Below are 19983 nucleotides of genomic sequence, written 5' to 3' on the forward strand. Positions count from 1 at the left end.
AGTTAAAGTAAACGTTTTTGACGACTGCAGTCACGCGAATTTGACACACACACACTCCCTCTCTCTCGACACGTTAGTTGGCCAACGTTAGGTATATAGAACAGGAGTTATTTAATATTTGCTTGTACTCGGCAGTCAGTTGGCAACGCGCGGGAAAGCCAAGTGTCGCGTTCTCCTCGTGCCTCGGAGAAGTTTGTAGTAGTATTATACTGTATAATTGGGGCTTTCTAGCTTTAAAGGATTTATCACACAGTGTTTCGCGCGGTCTTGCTGTATGAGATAAGTCTGAGGTGACGATACGAGTAACACTTGTTACTCTCTCGCTCCCAGAGGCGGACAGATTGAAGTGCACGGTGAAGGCATTTATATAGTTGCGAAATTATTAAGTGTTCATTTGCTCATGATGGTTTAATTAGCCGCTTTGCGAATCACGAAAGTAATTATTAACGGTTGAAAATTTTCGTTTCTGTCGTGAAAAATATCAAAAATATCCTTGGGAATTTATTCAACAAAAATCGCGAAATTACCATGAAATGATCAGTTTTTTTCATTGGAGTTTTTGTAAAGTGATAATCAATATTTTACTTTCAAAATCGGTGACTCAAATTCTTGTTTGTAAAATGACACTCAACATAATTCGAGGGGAGTTTAGGTAAAGCGTGTGGTTTAAATTTCACAGTCAACTTAATTGAAGTTTAACGTCAAGGGAAGTTAAGAAATCACGTTATTCGTCATCTATAAATGGTTAACGTCGTTAATATGAGAGGGGAACATGAATTTTCTAGAGAATGGTGCCGCGAACCCGAAGACGAAAATAATAACGAGAAAATTAGCGGCGAGGTCATAGGTGAATGGATTCCCAACCCTTTCTACCGGGAAACTTCTTCGACGGTAACTCAATCTCCTTCGCCGACTCCCAACCCGATTCCGCCGCCGTTTCACCTTTCTCCTACCTCATCGGCGTTCCATCAGTTTGACAAAGATAATAATGTTGCTAATTCAAGATCCATAGACTGGTACGGATGTCCGCCTCTTACAAAAATTAACGGCAACGCGTACGTCAAGTATTTGGAAAGATCTCCGTCTCCTTTATTGACCAATAGCGATCGGTCTCCGACCAACCATGTTTTGGCGGAAGATTATCGGCGGTTAGAGGAAGAAAGATTCGCTATTACTACTCGGTCTTCATTGGAAAATCGGGAATTTATCGTAAGTTAATTTGAAGAGTTGGCCTTGGTCAATTTCAAGGGATTTCTGCTTATCAGTCTTCAGGGGAATATTACATAAGCTCCTCCTCAGCTTTTGTGAAAGGGTCGTACCCCGTGACTTAACTATAGTGACGTTACATAGAGAATACTTATGTTTATAGCTATTATTACTTATGCAACAACTAGTTAAGCTACCCGGCGTTGCTAGGAACTGGAAACCTAGGAGAGTTTAATGTCCATGTAGACATTAAACATTTGAGACCACCCCTGTTGATGATGTGGTTTTCAGAAACAAATAGTTTTACAACTATCAAATTCAATAAAACGATGCCTAATTAGGGGTTATTCATAAAACCCTAAATGTTACTAGTCTAGAATAGGACGTTCTTTACAACCTTAATGACTAGGGGCTCGCCACCATTCCAACCTTGTGAAGAATTGACAACCAAACCACTTCTAATGAACCTTAATTTCCCTAGTAATATTGATATTAACCTTGATGCAGTTTAGTTAATCAAATTCGGAAATGAAAGAATTGTGAAAAATTAATTGATAAAACGCAAAATTTAATCGATACAATAAATAAATCAGGGAAAGAAAATAGAGGTTATATAAACAAAAGAGAAATAAATCTCTGGACGCTGGTCAAAGCGAGATTCTGGGAACGCGCTTAGGAAGTAAAGGCTTAACCAGGGTTTTTTGGCCTACTTTTACTTTTTCTCAGTCGATTCATTTCATTCTCGGACGATATAGGAAACAAAATGGGAGAAAGGGAAAGCTACAGCGCGTGACCCGCGTATAGGCCTACTTGCTAGCTCGCTCGATGACGGTAACTTCGTGCACGTGTGAATGGACCTTAATTGCTTATAGTTAGCGTGCGAATTCCGCTTTGACGTTGGCTCGACCGGCAAAAGATTGCGCCATTCACCTAAACCATAAGTTTATAAGACATGTTCCATAAGTATGACACTTCCTATACTTCGCAATGAGAGCTAGTTCGAGAACGACGCGAGAATTGACTACACTCGCTTTTGCAGGACTTCCATCTAGGTCCTATTTAGTCTGTACATAAGACTTTGACAGCGCCTCACCAGGTGTCGCATTACGAGAATCTATGACCTAGGTCACTTTATGACAAGCTCTCAGTAACCAGTGACAAACATATCTTATAAACTTATGCCTATACTTAATATAACAGAGCGAGCTATTCCATAATTCCCTTTCTGGGATATAATCAAAAGTGACCTCGGTACAAATTACAATAAACTATTTAAACCCTATTTTTCTTTTCAATTATTTATTGTTATTTATAAAGTTTCCCTTGACCGTGAACTGTTAAATTACATTTTGTATTGATTGAATATAGATTTCTATCACCGGGTGAATGAAAACGTTTTGAATGATATAAACTGTTGTTTAAAATGTAATCTCTTCATTCAAGGGGGTTAAATCTTTCATCTAACCCGTACTTCAAAGTAATTTCACAAAATTTTCATAATGAAGTATTATTATACATTTCGCCGTGTTGATTCATATCATGTCAGTTTTGAATTTTTATCACAATTTTTGTATTTTTAAAAATGTCACGAAAGTAATTCCCGAGTTCGTTTGCGAGTTAAACGTTCATTCTCGGGTATTTTAAATTGGTCATTAAGAGTTGGGTTATTTCCAACGTTTTATAAAGTTTTAGTTCTTGTTACATCTTAAGTTTCATCGTCATGGTAACGTTTGTTTGTTTACCACGTGGTTAATACGTGTACAAAGAACTGCAGAGGTGTTTGGGTTTCTATATATTGGCCTACGATATGTATGAAAATTATCTGATCCTATTATATACAGGGTGTTTCTGATAAGTCTTGTTTAAATTAAAGTGTTAGTGACATAATTTTCGTCACCCACAAACTTAAAATGCTAAAAAAATCCTTGAAAAATCTAGTTTATTGTGATATGTTTACTTTTGTATTTGGTTTCGTAGAAATTTGTAAAATTGCAATCAAAGTTTAGTGTTTGGAAAAGGCCTAGTTAAAATTTTGTTTCGCTTGATGACGTAGTAAGGAGAAACTTTCACTGTAGATGTCGCTCACGTGACGCCTGTTAGTGTCTCAGCCTAAGTGTTAAGCCTATTTTATTCAGATTCGCGCGGCATTAGTAGACTCTAGACTCAGGCGCGCGCGCTTGGCTTTTCCGCGAGATGCCGTGAGTGACGTAGCAAGGAGAAAAACCCGGCAAAAATCTTCTCCGCAAATTTGTTTTTGCCCCCAAATTTCAAGTTTTCGAAGTGTTTTTTCTGTGTTTTCCCTCATATTTAAATATTAATCAAGCATATTTTTGGAATCAGAAGACTTTAAACTCTCAAAAAAGTAAGGTTTTCTTTAGATTTGAGATAATTTTTAAATCACGTCGCTATTCCTTTAAGAGGATGTTTTCAGGGCGACTTGGAGTCGAAAATGTAACTTTTATCTCCATTTTGCCACAAGAGACACGGTTTTCGAGTTATGATTTAAGTGTTTTAGGGATGATCCCTTAATTAAATTAAATTAGAAATAATTGTCTAAATAAGTTTTCTTAATTAAATTTAAGGGGGTCATCCGTAAAATACACCATCCAATCTTAATTTGAAAACAGTGACCCAGACGGCAAAATGGAGATAGAAGTTACATTTTCGACTCAAAATGGGCCAAAGAACATCCCACTTAATTTATGCCAGACTTATCAGAAACACCCTGTATATTAAAAATAATTTAGTTGAATTTAGCGTTGAATGTTAACTTTATATGGCGTGACTTAGTCCAAATGAAAAACGTACGCCCAGAATAGAACCCCATATACCGATTTAATAATATTCGTGAAAGAATTTAATTAAATCTTATTTGATTCATTTAGAAATGTATCAACGTCCACAAATTAATAAATTGCGGCCGTTTCGCGTGACATCTTTGCAATGTTGCCTTTGAAGTGACCGACTTTCAATTATTTATTCTTTTTAGGGCAAAATTTGATCTATTCCAAGGCTCCAAAACGCAAACTTATAACTGCGTGAGAAAACAGCTTCCATGTTGCGAGGAAGTTTCCCCGTTATTGTGTTAATTTAGTTCCGAATTGTTATAAAAAAAGGAAATGCAGGATCCGATATAACATTATTTTCTAGATCTAGGAGTTTATAGACGCGTGCTAAGTACATATTTGTCAGACTTTACGCTTTAGACATAAATAAACTTAACAAACAACAACAAACAAAAATATCTTCATTCCCTAGAAATATTTACGAACAAACAACTGTTAATTTCAATGCGCATACACGTGTTGTATTTCAAAAATAGTAGCTAACATACGTGGGGAGTTTAATTTTGTATTAGTCCGCGCACTGTTCCGGTAGCTACTTAAACTTTAAATGACCTAATGATTATTTAGAATTTGAAATATGATTATATTTGAGATTTGTTGGTAGTTTTTTCTTTATCGGGAAATAATTGCCCTCTTTTCCCATGTAATTGATCCCAAAAATAGCGGTTTATAAAAATTGCAAGTGGGTTGTTATAATTTCCCCATAGAGCCTATTAAATATTTCCCTGGACCAAATGTTATATATGAATTTGATACAATTAGTATCGTATTTAATTAAATTGCGAGCTATTAGAGTAAATATTCCTTAATTTGTTGACGGAAGTCAATCGGTATTTCGAAAGTTTGTAAAAAGAAAACGTGCTTAACGACAGCTAATGGTTCGGTGTGTTTGTTGCCATAAACAAAAGCTTTTATGTTTTATTTATATATATATATATATACTGGGTGTTTATGAAAGGTCTATCAGAATGTACTACGGGTATTGAGTCGAAAATGTAACTTCTACGACATTTTGTCCTGAGGGAGACCGGTTTTAAGTTATGTTTCTAGTGTTTTACCGATGACCCCCGTAAACTAACACGAGAAACTGAAGGTGCAAAACTAATTTAATTAAGGGATCATCCGTAAAACACTTCAAACATAACTTGAAAACCATTGCTTGGAAGGCAAAATGTCATAAAACATTTTGGACTTGAAATAGTTCAAAGAACATCCCCATTAATTTTTGCCAGACTTCTGAGAAAAAAGCCTGTATAAAAGTGTATCTTTTCTTGTGTATCTCATTAATTAAATTGCTTTCATCGAACGGGTCGAATTTCACGTTTCTAGACAAAGCCTATTTTACGTCTGAAATATTTGATTGAATTATATTTAATTTTGCCTATTTTTGTTTTGTATTTCGTATAGCTCTCGAAGTCGAGTAGCGGAGTCGGCGTTGTTAAACGAGCGAGCCGTCACTCGTCGGACTCTTCCGGGGCCAGCGTCGGCAAGGTGGGCGGAGGAAGTCCGCCCGTGCGCGGAATATCTTCGTCGATGCCCGACGGAGGAGAGAGATCCTCTTCGGCGAATAACGGCAACGGGGGCGAGGGCTTGGGCGGGGGCGAGAGCCCAGGTGGCCCCGGATCGGGAGGCGCCTCCTCCGCTCTGCCCCCTCAACCGGCCGAATCCCTGTCCCCGTCGTTACTCATGATGAACTCTCAACTCCTGGCTCACCAACAAATGCAACAACTTCTCCAACAGCAAGTCCTCTCCCCTTCCCAACTTCAACAATTGTTGCAACAACAACAAGCGCTCTTCTTGCAGCAACAGGTAAATACCTTCCGCAATCTTCCAAACGTAATTAAACCCACTCAAATCAGCCAAAGTCGAAAATTTTAATACATTTTTACAGTAGTTTTATGAGCAGTAATGGGTAAATACGGGTTAACATTTAACAAATCAGAATATCAGTGCACATGCGCTATTGCTCGTAACAATACACCGGTATTAAAAAAAGCAGTATACATTTATATGTTCCCATATGTCCTTTAATATCCAACATAGCGAATTTATCGAACAGATGCTATTCCAAAAATATTTACAGTACATTAAATTCTACCATAAGCCTTACCTTACCTTACTTACGTCAATTTATTACATACTAGGACACTGATGCTTTTGAAATCAAGGTTCTGATTCCTAAAACCTTCGAATCATTCTTCGATTCTATACTGTATATAGTGTTGCTATGACGCCAGTTGCCAAACTCATCTGTAAAATTTAGATAAGGGAGCCAAGATTTATATTTGTCCACTGGAAGTCTATTAATTGAAGTATCATTTCCTTAACACGGTTTCGTTTTCAATTTTAAATAGAGTATAGACGTTTCTGTTTACTTTAAGTTATCTTCTTCATATTTGGCCTATTTTCCTGCTGAATCCTTTTTTATGTTCCGCCATTTTTTTTTCTTTTCGAAGGGACCCCTTGCAAGAGTCATTAGCGCTAATGTCTGCTAGCACCCCCTAGAAATTCATATTTTTTTTTTCAAACGCCCCTCAATTTTTTCTTTCTCTCTCTCATCTGTAACGTTCTTCGATATCAGTTCTAAATAATTAGATTCAATACACGCAAAGCTAAGATAGATTCTGAATCTACTCAGTTTAGGCACTCGTCCCCCTTAATATCGTTTCATTACATCGGAACTAACTGAAAATAGATAGATATATTTGTCTATAAAAATATATTCTATCCCGCACTCTCTTATATCGTTATTAAGTTCAAAATTAAAATAACCAAATAATGAGCTTGGGAAAAACGCTTAAATCTTTTTTCATCTTCAATCTCCATTTTTTTTTTCTCAAAGTTTTTTTTTTGAGGAGATTTTTTTTTACTATTCCTATCTCGGAAACATCCCCCCACAGAAAAAAGGGATACCAAAAATATAGTGATGGGAAGAGAAGAAGTCCAAGAGCAACCAGGGATTGTAAGAGAAGAGAGAGGGAGAAGGAGGATGGAAATTTGGAAAATGACTTTAAATTAAAGTTTTTAGTCAAAATATTGTGATAGAGAGGCTCTAATGGTTTTTAATATCGGCGGCGATGCTATGTACACCCTTCGCACCCCCCACTAGTTATTTAAATTGAATTTCTCCCAATATTACTTTGGAATTTTTTTGCTCCTCGTCTCCATCCTCTCTCACTCTCTCTCCTCTGGAAGATGCGAGAGACGATCCTGATTTTTTTTAGGGTTTACCAGGGGGTGATGGTATTTCACGAATGTACCTTAGCCCAAGGTGAAAATTTTAAAATTTGAGGATGAATTTCATGGCAGGGAAGAAATTATAGGTATTTAAAAAAAAAGGATGATTTTTTTTTAGAATTTTGAAATGCCTTATGGGAAAGGGATTCAAGCGGAAAATGAAATTCTTTTCAACCGTTTATGAATTTTTAATACCACTATGTTTTAAGGGCAACATCGAATTTAATTTAGTTTTTCGCCAGATTAATTTGACGAGATTTATGCTTAGTAATTGAAATTAAATTTAATTCATTATTTTTTAATTGATTGTATTTCTTTTTTCTTCCGTAGCAACAGCAGCAGCAACAACAACAACAGCAACAGTTGAAGCAATTAGAATCGGTCATTCCTCACTTGCAGGAGCAACTTCAATTGAATATGATGCAACAGAGTCAAGTTTTGCAGCAATTGAACACGTTAAACAGCGCGGCGGCGGCAGCGAATAGCGGGGGATCGTCCAATACAGTCGGCAATCAATTGCTAGGCGAGAAAACGAAAGGCAGCAAGCAACAACTTCAAATGCAGCTACAACAATTGGCTCTACAGCAACATCAACTCATGCAGCAGTTGCAATTCACTCATAGACAGTACTTACTGGGATTGCAGCCTTTCGTTCTACCTCAAGGTACGTAACCCGAAGGTTGTCGAACTTACACAAAGTTCGGTATTGAATCTCTTCCGTCAATTGACATTCCATTTCGAATCAGTCGATAGGTCAATAGCCGTAGTTTACGCGCGTATACAACGATTTTTCGTACTATCTTTATTAGGTATCACTGCCAGTGACCTTCAAAGCCTTTGGAAAGATAGTGGTTCGTTGTCGTTGGACGATGTGGGAGCTCTGAAAGGAGGTCTCAACGGCATCTTACACGGGGGTTCGTCTTCTCCCGGGGTGCCCGGAGCGGGAGGCGCTCCTTCGCAAACTTCACCCGTCTCTAACTCCTCGAGTTCGTCCACATTGGCCGGCCATCGTTCCCTGGCCAATGGTCAGCATGACGCTCACGGTTTCGGCAACTTGACCTCGGTCAGCAACGCCGCTCGTGGGGTCACTTCCTCTCCGCCCAATTCCCACTCTTCGAGCGGTTCATCTCGCAAGGATGACCATCATCACGCGCACCATGGTTCGGCCAACAGCGGGGGTGACCGGGGACGAAGCAGCGCCTCTTCCAGCCCTCAAGCCAACTCGACCACGCACCCTCTTTACGGACACGGAGTTTGTAAATGGCCCGGATGCGAAACTGTCTGCGATGATATCGTCTCTTTTAGAAAGTAAGTCTTTCTCAAAGTTTATTGTATTTAAGCCCTCTAAAATTCGCGCTCCAAGCCGCTCATAGAACGTTTTGTTTATTTGCCAAGTCCCACCAAAGTTTGAAGTTTTAAATGGTTTATTTCTAAAATTAAAAACTTTACATAACATTTACGAAATATTTATAATATTTCAACACCAGATATAGAAAAACAGTATGTTATTCCGTAATAGCTTTTGTTCGTAAACTATTTAATAGTTTATTCTCTGTTAGGAATCACTTTTAATTAAAGCTCCAAAAGTAGAATGAATTATCCAATTTTTAAACTGTTTTAAAACAAATTCAAAAGTAATTCACCATTCCATTCTTAATTTAAATAACTTTATCCCTTTTCCGATTAAGGTCAGCTTAACCCTACTAATTAATAATTTTCCTATAAGCCATTTCGTTTTAAAATGTTCTCGAAATTAGGCTTAAATTGTCCCCGATTAGGCTTAGCGCTGTCCCAAGGTTTTTTCCCCGGCTCTTTTCTTCTTTCTTTTTGCGAAGGAAGACCGTCTTTTCCTTAAAGACGCGTGATCGCTTTAGTTGGGGGTAGAAGGCGTGTAAGCGAATCCCTATTTAATGCCACCTTGGAGACCAATTGTTACTCGTGCCCGCCAGGGGGATCTGAAGGGGCTCGACCCCGCAAAGACTCCGAGAGAAGAAGAGAAAAAAAATAATATAACGGTAAAAGAGAAGAACCGGGAGTAAATAAAGTTCGCTCCGAGGTATCTTACTATCCTCAGAAGTAAATAATTTAAAGTAGAGACAATTCCCAAATTTAAAAATGATTTCTAGGATTGAGTCTAACCCTGAATCCTAATTGACTATAATTCCTTCTGTAAGTTTTTTAAGATAACTTCAATTTATCAACTTCATCTTTTAGTATAGGAAAGCATTGACTCTCTGGAGTGTTTTCTCTCCCTATCTCTCTCTCTCTCTCTCTCTCTCTTTCTTGCAGAATTCTCTCCAGTAGTCTCTCCTCTTTCTAGCTCTTTTTCAAAAACGGGTCCAAACCCCGCGAGAATTTTGAAACAAATATGTCTTCTTCTTTTCTTATAAAGAAAGAGAAAGAGAAAAAACACACTGCGAAACTAGGTAGATTCGGCCTTCTCCCCCTCCACGGAGAAACCAACCCCAAGAGCCATTCAGTCATAAATCGCTATTTCAATCGCTTTTATTAACCGCATTGTGAAAGTGTTATACCACGCGAACCATCATAAGTATTATAATTTTATCACTAAGTTTATTATGTCTACAAGCAGCGCAAAAACACCGCGCATTCATTTCCAGTCGTGTTAGTTTCTTTAAAGGGAGGGTGAAATGGAATATCAAGTAGTCAATCGAGTAGTTAATTGTAAGACCATTTTTGCCTAGGAAATATCTGCTAATGATTTTAAAATTCAAATTAGTTTCAGATTTCATGTATAATTTAAAATAAGCACTTTCAACCAATCACGTAACGCCCTGAATTCTTTTTAACAAAATTTATGTTGGGTCACGCTCTATATCTCGCGCCACTATTTTCACATCGCGCGCAATTTTATTAAATCTCGCGCTAAATTTCATTCGACATGGAATGACGTGCCATGGGAATTTTGTTAACGAGAAGGTACAGGGCGTTACGCTATTGGTCGGAGGTGCAAATTTCAAATTATCGACCTGAAATTTCAAACTAATTATAATTTCAAAATCATTCGGAGGAGGTATTTCCTGGATGTTTCACTATGCAGTTAAGTCTTATAATTAGTAGAAGAATCGATAAAAAAGTGTATTTTTCTTTTCATCCTCCCTTTCAACCAAAGAAAAATCCGTTTTCAACTTAGTCTAAAGTTACAATACTTATGGTGTTATAGAAAAAACATTATTTATTCGATGCTGAAGAAGATTCGGTGAATTTCCCGCTATTTTCCGGAAAGCGGTGAAACATCTAAGAGAATACAAAAACATTGTTTCAAACACATTGGTTAGACTTAGTTCAACTTATCCGACGCAATAGGTACAAAATGATGGGGGAGTTATACGAAGTTGAACAGTCTGTAAGTTATTTCCTCGAATGACCCAAATTCGTATACAAGTCGGGGAGTAGATTATTGGCTATCACGTAAATTTTTCACTTTAACCCCAAGATCGGAGCTAGCTGCAAGGATTCTTATAGAGAGAAAAAGAAGGGCCTAATATATTTTAGTTTGGGGATTTTTTTGGTTGGTTACTTGTATCTTGTAGTCGTTACGTAGGAAAGAGTTTTATCGTGGTTCCCACGGGGACATTTATTCTGTTTTGCTTTTAAATCTGGCCTGCTACGATAAGAGAGAAAAGTTCTCCGTATTACAACTTGGCGTCGTTTCCCTTCTATTTCCGTTAACAGGCATTTGAATACCGAACACCAATTGGACGATCGTAGTACCGCGCAAGCCAGAGTTCAGATGCAAGTAGTATCGCAATTAGAATTGCAGCTATCGAAAGAGCGCGAAAGATTGTCAGCCATGATGGCTCACCTTCACATGAAGCCCAATAACAACGGTTCAACTTCCGCTTCCGCCGCCGCCGCTGCCGTCAATTCTTCTGGCCTCCCTTCTTCCAATTCTTCCAGTCATCATCAGAATAATAACAATAATAGCAACAATAACAACAATTCTAATAGCAACAATAACAATAACAATAATAACAACATTCTTCACGGCATCGGGAACAGTTTGAGCCATCTCAACAATCACAAACTCAACGACATTGCCAAAAATGAACTGGTAAGTATTAAAATTTTACTTTCAATCTCGTATTACTGGTATCGTTTGTTTCTATCGGAAGTACTCGAGAAAACGGAAGTTCATAAGTTTAACCTTTCATTGCAGTCTTTGGTAGCGAGTAGCAAGTCCATGGTATCATTGCCATCACCAGTTCAACTGCCTAGTGGTTTAAACTTGAATTCTTCTCAGCAATTATCAGCTCTATCGGTTGCCATGACCTCTCCTTCTGGGGTACCGAGCGTCAACTCCAGTTTGGGTAGTCTTCACGGGTTGCCTCCTCGGTTACAAGTGGGAAGTCACGGGGTCGGAGGGTTATCCGGGGGCGGTCAGCATGTCCAGTCTTATCACCCTCATCCTTCGTCCGTGTCTTCAGCTCCCACGGGTATCGGAGGTCCCATCAGGAGACGTCTGAGCGACAAAGCCCTCGATGTCCCTTCCTTAGCCGATTCGCCAATGAGAAGAAGGGTCGCTGAGAGAGCCAATTTAGATATCACCGAAGGTAAGAACAATTTTTTCTTAAGATATGACGTGACCCCGTTTCGATTTTCCAACCAGCCTCTAAAGTCTTAGTTTCATTAGAAATCACTAGGAACCGCGAATTTTACAAGAACGCCGAAGTGCGGCCACCTTTCACCTACGCCTCTTTGATTAGACAGGTAAGTAGAAAAAAAATCCAAAATTTAAATTAAATTTAATTTAATTGAATTAAATTAGGCTAAACAAGTAATTTAATCAATTTTTCCCATTATTTTATTTCTCACTTAGTCGATCATCGAATCTCCCGAAAAACAGTTAACATTAAACGAAATTTACAATTGGTTCCAGAACACATTCTGCTACTTTAGGAGAAACGCCGCAACTTGGAAGGTAATGTCTATCATTTTAATTATAATAATTACTCGTATAAATTAACTTAATTACGACGACGAAAGGGCGGTCGGGGAATGCCAGGAGGGGGGAAGAGATATTCAAATCCAAATGAAACCATTTTTTTGTTCCTCCTCCATATTTTTATACAAACCTTAGTAACAATTGCGTGATAACATTCAAACGACTTCATTAAACCTTTTGGTATTATTAATAGTCAAATTAATAAACCCTCCTTTCTCCTCCTGCCCCTCTCTTGAATTTGTAGAATAGAAACGTATAGTTCATTCCACCCTAACTTTTCAGCAAAGGCTTAACAGTTTTGGCTTTAGTTAAAGCTTAAACTTTACAGACAATCGTACATGAAACGAACTCTAAAAACCCCTCGATTAAAAAGGAGTTTACAAACCGGGGCAGGGAGAATGGGGGTTTAACCCCACACACACACGCGGACGGAAAGTAAGGGGTACGAAAAAAAAAATCGGGTCTTTATGTTGTCCTAAGCCTAACGTTAAAAAGCCAGTTGACTAATTAGTTTTTACCCTTCTTAGCGATGGCGTTTTTTTTTCGTTAACCCCTCGTTAGGGGTAGTATACCCCTCGCTTGCACCAAGGGAAAAAATATATGCAAATTAGATAGGGTCCCTTTTTTCTCTACCTTTTGCACATGCGCAGTACGTAACTTCCTTAGAATAAATATAAAGAAGGAAAAAAAACAGCGTGGAAATTACGACCTATTTGTGTTAATCCCGAATTTAGTATAAGAAAAGGGAATAAGTTTAAAAAAAAAACGTGAAGTTTTTGTGGACATTCTGGAGTAAGGGGTGACTCGCTTGGTTACACTGGGGGTACACCATAGCAAAAACCTTTATTTTCTTAACTGTATTCCGATCTTTGTTTATCAGGCAAAGGAGGTTTGGATTAATCTTGTAGCCCTGAACCCCTTCGAGAGCCTTCCTAGCTCTTTGTTTGCTTTTGCCATCCTAGAAGTTTACACCCCTCCTCCCCTAGTGTATTTTTTGCCTGGCAAAGGCTTAGGTTTTAACTAGGGTAGAATGGTTTTTGTATACGGAAGGTTCTTCCAGAAGGCTCGTGTTGACATATCTCTCAAGCATTCATATATATGTATAAGAAGAAAAAAAAACCGGTTTTTCGAGTTGATATTGACGCTTGGTTAAGTTCAGTTCAGGAGAAAGGAACTCTGGGATATTATTATTATTATCTGAAGCTAGAGTCACACGCACATATCCTGATGAAGTTGTTTAAATTGTCTATTGTTATTCCGATCTGTTTTAGTTCGGATTGGGTTTGTTCTGTGTATTAATTAAGTCCCGTGATTTGGGGTTTGGTGTGGCGTGATTTTCTACGCCTTGTTTTAATTTAGTTTTCAATTTAGGCCTTTTTTTACTCTCGCTCCTTTTTAAGCCTGAGTCCTCTTCTTCTTTTTGTAATAAGAGAAGCGTTGCCCGCAAAAATCAAAAAGATTTAAATTAAAATGAAGAAAAAAATTAGTTTTTATTGTGCTTTTGAAAATTTTCCAAAATAATTCCTGTTCGTCGAAAAAGGGAAAAATAATTGGAAATTTGAAACCTTCCAAAAACGAAATCTGTTATATTTTTTAAACTTTTCTTTCTTTCATTTGTTAAAAAAAACTAATTTCTTCAATTGAATTGACAATTCCACACTTGCGTTAGGTACTTAGAAAATATATAATTAATTTATTTTTTATTATTTTTTTTTTACGAGAGAAGTCTGAAATGGAATTTTTGAAGTTTTTAAAAGAAATATTAATATAAGGAAAAGCCAGAATATAGGGGCAAAGCTACTGTGTATTTTCCCATAGCCCCTGTAGAAATGTTTAACCCGCAATACGTCAAAGTATAGGAAGAAGCTACCCACCAGGCGCCATTAAAAATATAAATATTTTTTATATAATTTTAAGAGAAAAAAAACGCAAATATTTTTTTTTTTGGGTAACAGTAAAGTTTATTGTGAATTTTGTTTTCATTTGGGGTCGTATTTTTGCAAATTTTGCGAAATTATAGAACGCTGTCCGTCACAACCTTAGCCTACACAAATGCTTTATGCGAGTTGAGAACGTTAAAGGCGCAGTTTGGACGGTGGACGAACTAGAATTCTACAAACGAAGACCGCAAAGGCTGCAGGAACGAATATCCTCGTCAGGGTACGTCCATAAAGTAACAGAGTTAATCAGGAAACCGAGCGACCCCTCTCAGAAATTATTTATCCGAATAAATAGGCTGCTTTTATAACCAAGAGCGTATCCGCGCGCCAATTCATAAATAAGATTACTTTTGGGCGTCTCACCGCTTTTATATATATATTGAAATTTCCAGCTCTGTAACCCCCGCCCCCTTCTCTCTATCTTTATCTTTATCTCTATCTTCTCTGTGGTATGTTTATTTTTACTTCCATGGTGGTGGTTATGAAACTTCTATCAATGTATTCATTCATACGATGATGACGTACGTGGTATACATATATATTTTTTTATCAATGAATTGTCATGGATATATATTTTCTTTGGAAACCAAAATCCGTAAATAATTCATATATATAAACAAAAGTCATTCATATATATATTTAATATTATTATGATTATTTTTAATTAATTTATGCACAATTTGTTTATTTATTGATACTTTTTTCCGATTTTGTAACACTTTTTTCTATTTCTTTTTTTTCTTCCACCATTTTCCTCAACCTTTCATCCTATTTCCTTAACCTTTGACCTAACCTTAAAATAACAATACATCGTCGTTGGCTTCTTACCTCGTTTTTTCAAATTTTTATAAATCTTCCATCTTGGCACTGTATCGTAAACTTTGCAACGCTTTTGTGGTGCTCACAAATCCATTTTTTCAAAAAAAAAAAAAAAAAAAATCCAACTCTTTTTATCTATCTATATATATTGTTTTTAATTTCCTTCTTTTTAATTTAATTATATTAATCATTTTGTTTTTTAATAACACTGGGAATGCACGTGAATATCGTGACGTGTTTAAAATATATTTATTTTTTATTTTTTTTAACACATTTTTTATAATCGTCTGGGTGGGCTGTTTTTTAAATATTCCTTATAAATGTTTGATGTTTATCAAATTTTTAATTTATTTTTTTCTTTTTCAAACCTTTTCCCAAACAAACAAACAAATATTATTATTTTTAATTTTTGTTGTTTTTTCTTTGTCATCGCGATCTCCTTTTTGTTATTAACCTTAAATCTATCTATATATATTTGTTATTTATTTGCACATTAATTCCTTAAACAAACTAACAAATCCCGAATCCTTAAATCCCAAAAATCATCTTTGCTTAAATCCATTCTACGCTAAAATTTCCCATCCACAACAATGCCAATTTTAAACTGAAAACGTATCTACCGTAAACGAATAAACAAAAAACCCTAAAAAACAATTGCGAAAAATATTTAAAACCAAACACAGAATGCGATTCGCACCAATTTATCGCTGCATAAGTGCTTTGTTCGTTACGAAGACGATTTCGGAAGTTTCTGGATGGTCGATGACAGTGAGTTTGTTAAAAGGCGTCACTTGAGCCGCGGCCGACCTAGGAAATATCCCGATACTGAAAACCAGCAACAACTTCAGCAATCTTTGCCTCCGCACCTTGTACCGCAACAGTAAGCCCCTCTATATCTGTACAGATCAGAGAGAAAAAAAATACACATTCGGAAGATTTCCAAACTAAAATTTAAAAAAAAAAGAAATGCATCCCAAAACGATCGACGAACGCCATAGAAAACCCGAACGAGTAGAAAAAGTCTGCTGGTGATAATTTTGAAGGCCTGTTAAAACGTCAGATTCCGGAAATGAGTCGCATGTAGATTTCATAACGAAATGATGAGAGCACGTCACGTTTTCATATGAAATTAAAAAGTATCTCGTACGTTCCCAGTGTTAAAAATTAAAAGATACTTTTGAAGCTTGCCTTACTTCTGATGATATACTTCGCTTTGCACACGACGTATTTTCCCGCACGTTTTTCTCTCGCTTTTATCTTTTCAAATAGCATGTTTTGAAAAGTGAAATAACTTTGGCTTGTTGGCCGCTCTTAAAATTTATCTACCCGCCCATAAAAGTATAGTCTCTCTCATACAATCGTCAAATGCGCCGCCGACATATGGATCGAGATTTTTTTAAAAGGGTTTTTCTAGTGAAAATTTAACTTTTACGTAAACGTTTATTAAATATCCGGATAGAGGCGAATGTAAGCTTTAATTAGAGACAAATTAGGTCGAAATCGGACCACGAGTAAAGAAGTTAAAACGTTCTTTAAAATTTCTTTTAACTTGGTTATTTTTGAGTCGATTTTGACTTAGTTTATTTCATTTTAAAGGTGATTTCACGCGTTATCCGAATGCGTTCATTTTTTTCACGCGAAAGCTAAATTATTCACGAGAGATTCCCTTGTAAACGATGGCCATAGCGCGCGCTCATATTGTATGCCCTGAAAAAAGATATTTTTCGCGCGTAGAACCTCAGAATCTCATTTTTATTATTAGTCCAGAAATTTTGTAGCTTGGAAAGAATAATTACGTAAAAAAATTAGTTCCATTTCCGTAGTCTCAAAAGTAGTTGTCGACTTTAATCAACAATTTTAGTCCAAAGAAATAATTACGAAAATTTCTAAGAAAATTCGAGAAAAGTAGTTTTTTTGATTTTTTTTTTTTCTTAATTTGGTTCGTAGGAGTTTTTATTTCTTTGAATCCACAATCCCCCATTAGGTTGCTTTGTTATAGAAGTAGCCAATTAGTCTTTAGTAGCGGATAATCTAGAACTTGTTTCGTCGAAAGTAAACCGTACTAAAAATAATCACAAAGTAGAGTTAATAATTAATAAGACTAAAGATAAATTAATTTTAAATATAGTTCAGAACCGAAAATATTAGGATAAATTTAAACTAATATTGGTTTTTTCTCTTTCCGTAATTTCCTTCGAATATTCGATATTATCAGAAGTATTTCTTTACCGGGTCAAAATTCTGGACATACTAGAAGTCCCACGTTGCAACAAAGTCCGGCTCTTTACGGAGAATCACTCAACGCTAGTTTACAGGTAAATTGACCACTATACCTTTTGGAATAGAAGAGTAGTCCCGGAGGAACTTGGGAGTAAGCGCAGAGACTGACCTAGGAAGTAACTTGTCTGTTGCAGGCTGCCCTAGCTGAGACGAACTTGTCTTTCTTGACGGGAGCGATTACGGGTGGTCTGACGCCCCTGTCGACACCCAACATGACTCCGGTGGCCACCCCAGGCTCCAACACTCCGGCGTCTTCCTTGTCCGGCTCGACGGGAGGCGGTGGCGGTTTGAGGGGGGATTCATCCGATCATCATCGCGAACGGGAACGCGACAGAGAAAGACTCCAACATCACTTGATCGACAGAGACAGATTATTAGGCGATAGAGGGGGAGGCTTGCCCGATTTGACAGGACTCAACGAATCCGAAAGATATCTAGTAGAAATGGTTAACCAATCCCTTCAAAACAATGATAACTGGTGAGTTACATAAATGTTTGTAATTTATTTATTTTTATTTGCATTTAATACAAAAGTTAGCTTTCTCCGAATTGGTTCAGTCAATCTAAACCAAATTTTAACCGATGATAGCCTAAGTTATACTGATTACGACTGTCATAATAATTAGTAGATTGCTTTGCTTAGTATAAGAGATATTTATTTTTTTAAACTAGTTAGCGCTAACGTGTGAAATAAGGATTCATTTCAATAGTTTACGAAACTGGTCAAGGTCGATTCCTACCTACCAAACTTTAACTAGTTATAGTCTATACCATAAGTTTGTAAGATATGTCATGCAGTGACGTAGGTTAAACGTCAAAGGCTTAGTACAGACTAAATAGGAAGATGGACTGCAAAACCGAATGTAGTCAATTCTCGCGTCGTTCTCGAACTAGCTCTCAGTAAGCCTCTAGCATTACGAAGTATAGTTAGTGTCATACTTATGGAATATATCTTATAAACTTATGCTATACTGATTACAACAGTCACAATAGTTGGTCGATAGTTTAATTATTATCCCACATGTTGTTAATTTTATATTCACGGGTTAAAATAATTAGAAAATCTTCTCTTTTCTCGCGCGTTGTTTTTTCCGCAGCAATCCGAATTTGATGGCCCGAATTAAGCAGGAGCCAGGCCTACATCACAATGACGAAGATGACGAAGACGACGAAGAGGAAGATGATGGAGAAGGTGTCGAGGGAGGCGCGGGTGGCGCCGAAAACGGTGCCCTCTCCGAAGACCAACAACATCGTTTACAAATGCACCGTCAACAACAACAACAACGCTACCTTTTCAACGAACTTTCGGATGAACCACGAAGCACCGGGGACAGGAGTCCACTCGTAGAACACCCGGATGACGACGAAGACGAAGAGGAAATGATGGCCGAAGACTTATCTTTACCACCATCTTCCTCCATTAACGCTTCATCCGCCGGTAGTGGTAGTTCGCTGGCTTCGGTAGCCACGGTCATCGCGGTCAAAGACGAAAGTCCACCAAACTCGGTCGGACCGTAGCCTCTTACCTCCCTTAACCCATCCCCTTACGGTATACGGTAACCGGATGACGTCACGTACCTATAATATCGAAAATACTAATAATAGATTCTCGTAAATTCCAGAATAGGGCGTTCGTAATCAGATTGACTTTTAAAGCGCGCCGCCATTTTTTTGATTCTTAACTTTCAGTGTGTTTGAAAAACATGCGCGAAAACAACCCCTATTACAGCCATCAGCGAATCTGTGTAAATACCCCACGTACCACATCTGATGACGCGTAACGAACTTGTAGGGAAAATAAACGACAAAATGTTAATTAGTAATAATTTAATTGAGCTTGATGAACAGCCCCCCAAAAGCCCTTCCTCCCCAGTTTCCCATTGACGTCATCATATTTTTCATTCAACGAGTTTAGAAACAATTATACATCATACGTTTAGGGGCCAGCCTTTCAGATTTTATTTCTTATTTTTTAAGAAATGAGTGAAATAATATTAAATTGGTAGGTGTAGAGAATAAAAAAAAAAAAAAAAAATACATAGACTATTTTTTAAATGAAAGAGAAATTTCCAAATAAATAGACTGCAGTCCTACCATTAAAAACAATTTTTAGGAAAAAGATCCTCCGCGTCACGTGTTAAAAACCGAATTTTTACGTTCACCATCCTTTGAACTTTAACAAGGTTGACACACACAAAGTTCTTAATCAACCCCCCAAACACGCGATAATTGCCTAATTACAATTTTTTTCACGCTTAATTAAGATAATGAAAGGCAATTAAATATTTCATCGTGAAATCCTTCCAATCAAGAACAACACGCAAAATGCTATTTTTTTTTCTTTTGTTATCGTCATTTCAAAAAAAAAAAAAAAAAAGCGCGTGTGCGGCGGCCATTTTTAATAAATTTAAATTTTAATTACGCGTAAATTGATTTAATTAACGTTATTTTTAAATCAATTCATCCAAAAACACATCACACATTCTAGGTTGGTGGTTCAAGATAATTTCGAATCAACATTGAGTAAAAAAAAAAAAATAATAATAATACGAACCCGCCATATGCATTCCTATAAATATAGACTCATTGTATTTTTTTTCCTTGTTAATTAGGGTTTCGTTAATTAATTTTAACGAAATTGTGTATAAAGAAATGAAGAAAAGAAAAATTAAAAGGCCGAATTCGAAAA

The 19983-nt window shown here is 37.0% G+C and overlaps 1 protein-coding gene across 4 annotated transcripts in view; it reads left to right on the top strand.

Annotated features, from left to right (window-relative positions):
* The window catches only part of FoxP (forkhead box transcription factor P), a 206223-nt gene extending 186719 nt beyond the window's left edge, over positions 1-19504 (top strand). For 3 of the 4 annotated variants that reach the window (XM_089859002.1, XM_089859003.1, XM_089859000.1), the window contains 11 exons: positions 5460-5861; positions 7620-7953; positions 8099-8597; positions 10986-11364; positions 11470-11863; positions 11935-12020; positions 12130-12231; positions 14276-14415; positions 17230-17329; positions 17429-17772; positions 18392-19504. In XM_089859002.1, the coding sequence (XP_089715128.1) occupies positions 5460-5861; positions 7620-7953; positions 8099-8597; positions 10986-11364; positions 11470-11863; positions 11935-12020; positions 12130-12231; positions 14276-14415; positions 17230-17329; positions 17429-17772; positions 18392-18812 (3201 nt within the window). In that variant the 3' untranslated portion in view covers positions 18813-19504. The remainder of the gene's footprint in view (positions 1-5459; positions 5862-7619; positions 7954-8098; positions 8598-10985; positions 11365-11469; positions 11864-11934; positions 12021-12129; positions 12232-14275; positions 14416-17229; positions 17330-17428; positions 17773-18391) is intronic. The other variant, XM_089859001.1, reaches the window with a different exon arrangement.
* Positions 19505-19983: the final 479 nt, after the last annotated feature.

The sequence above is a fragment of the Phalangium opilio genome, unplaced genomic scaffold, assembly GCF_054372755.1.
Source record: "Phalangium opilio isolate 3A_F unplaced genomic scaffold, DU_Popi_V2 ptg000329l_1, whole genome shotgun sequence".
Classification (NCBI taxonomy): Eukaryota; Metazoa; Arthropoda; class Arachnida; order Opiliones; family Phalangiidae; genus Phalangium; species Phalangium opilio.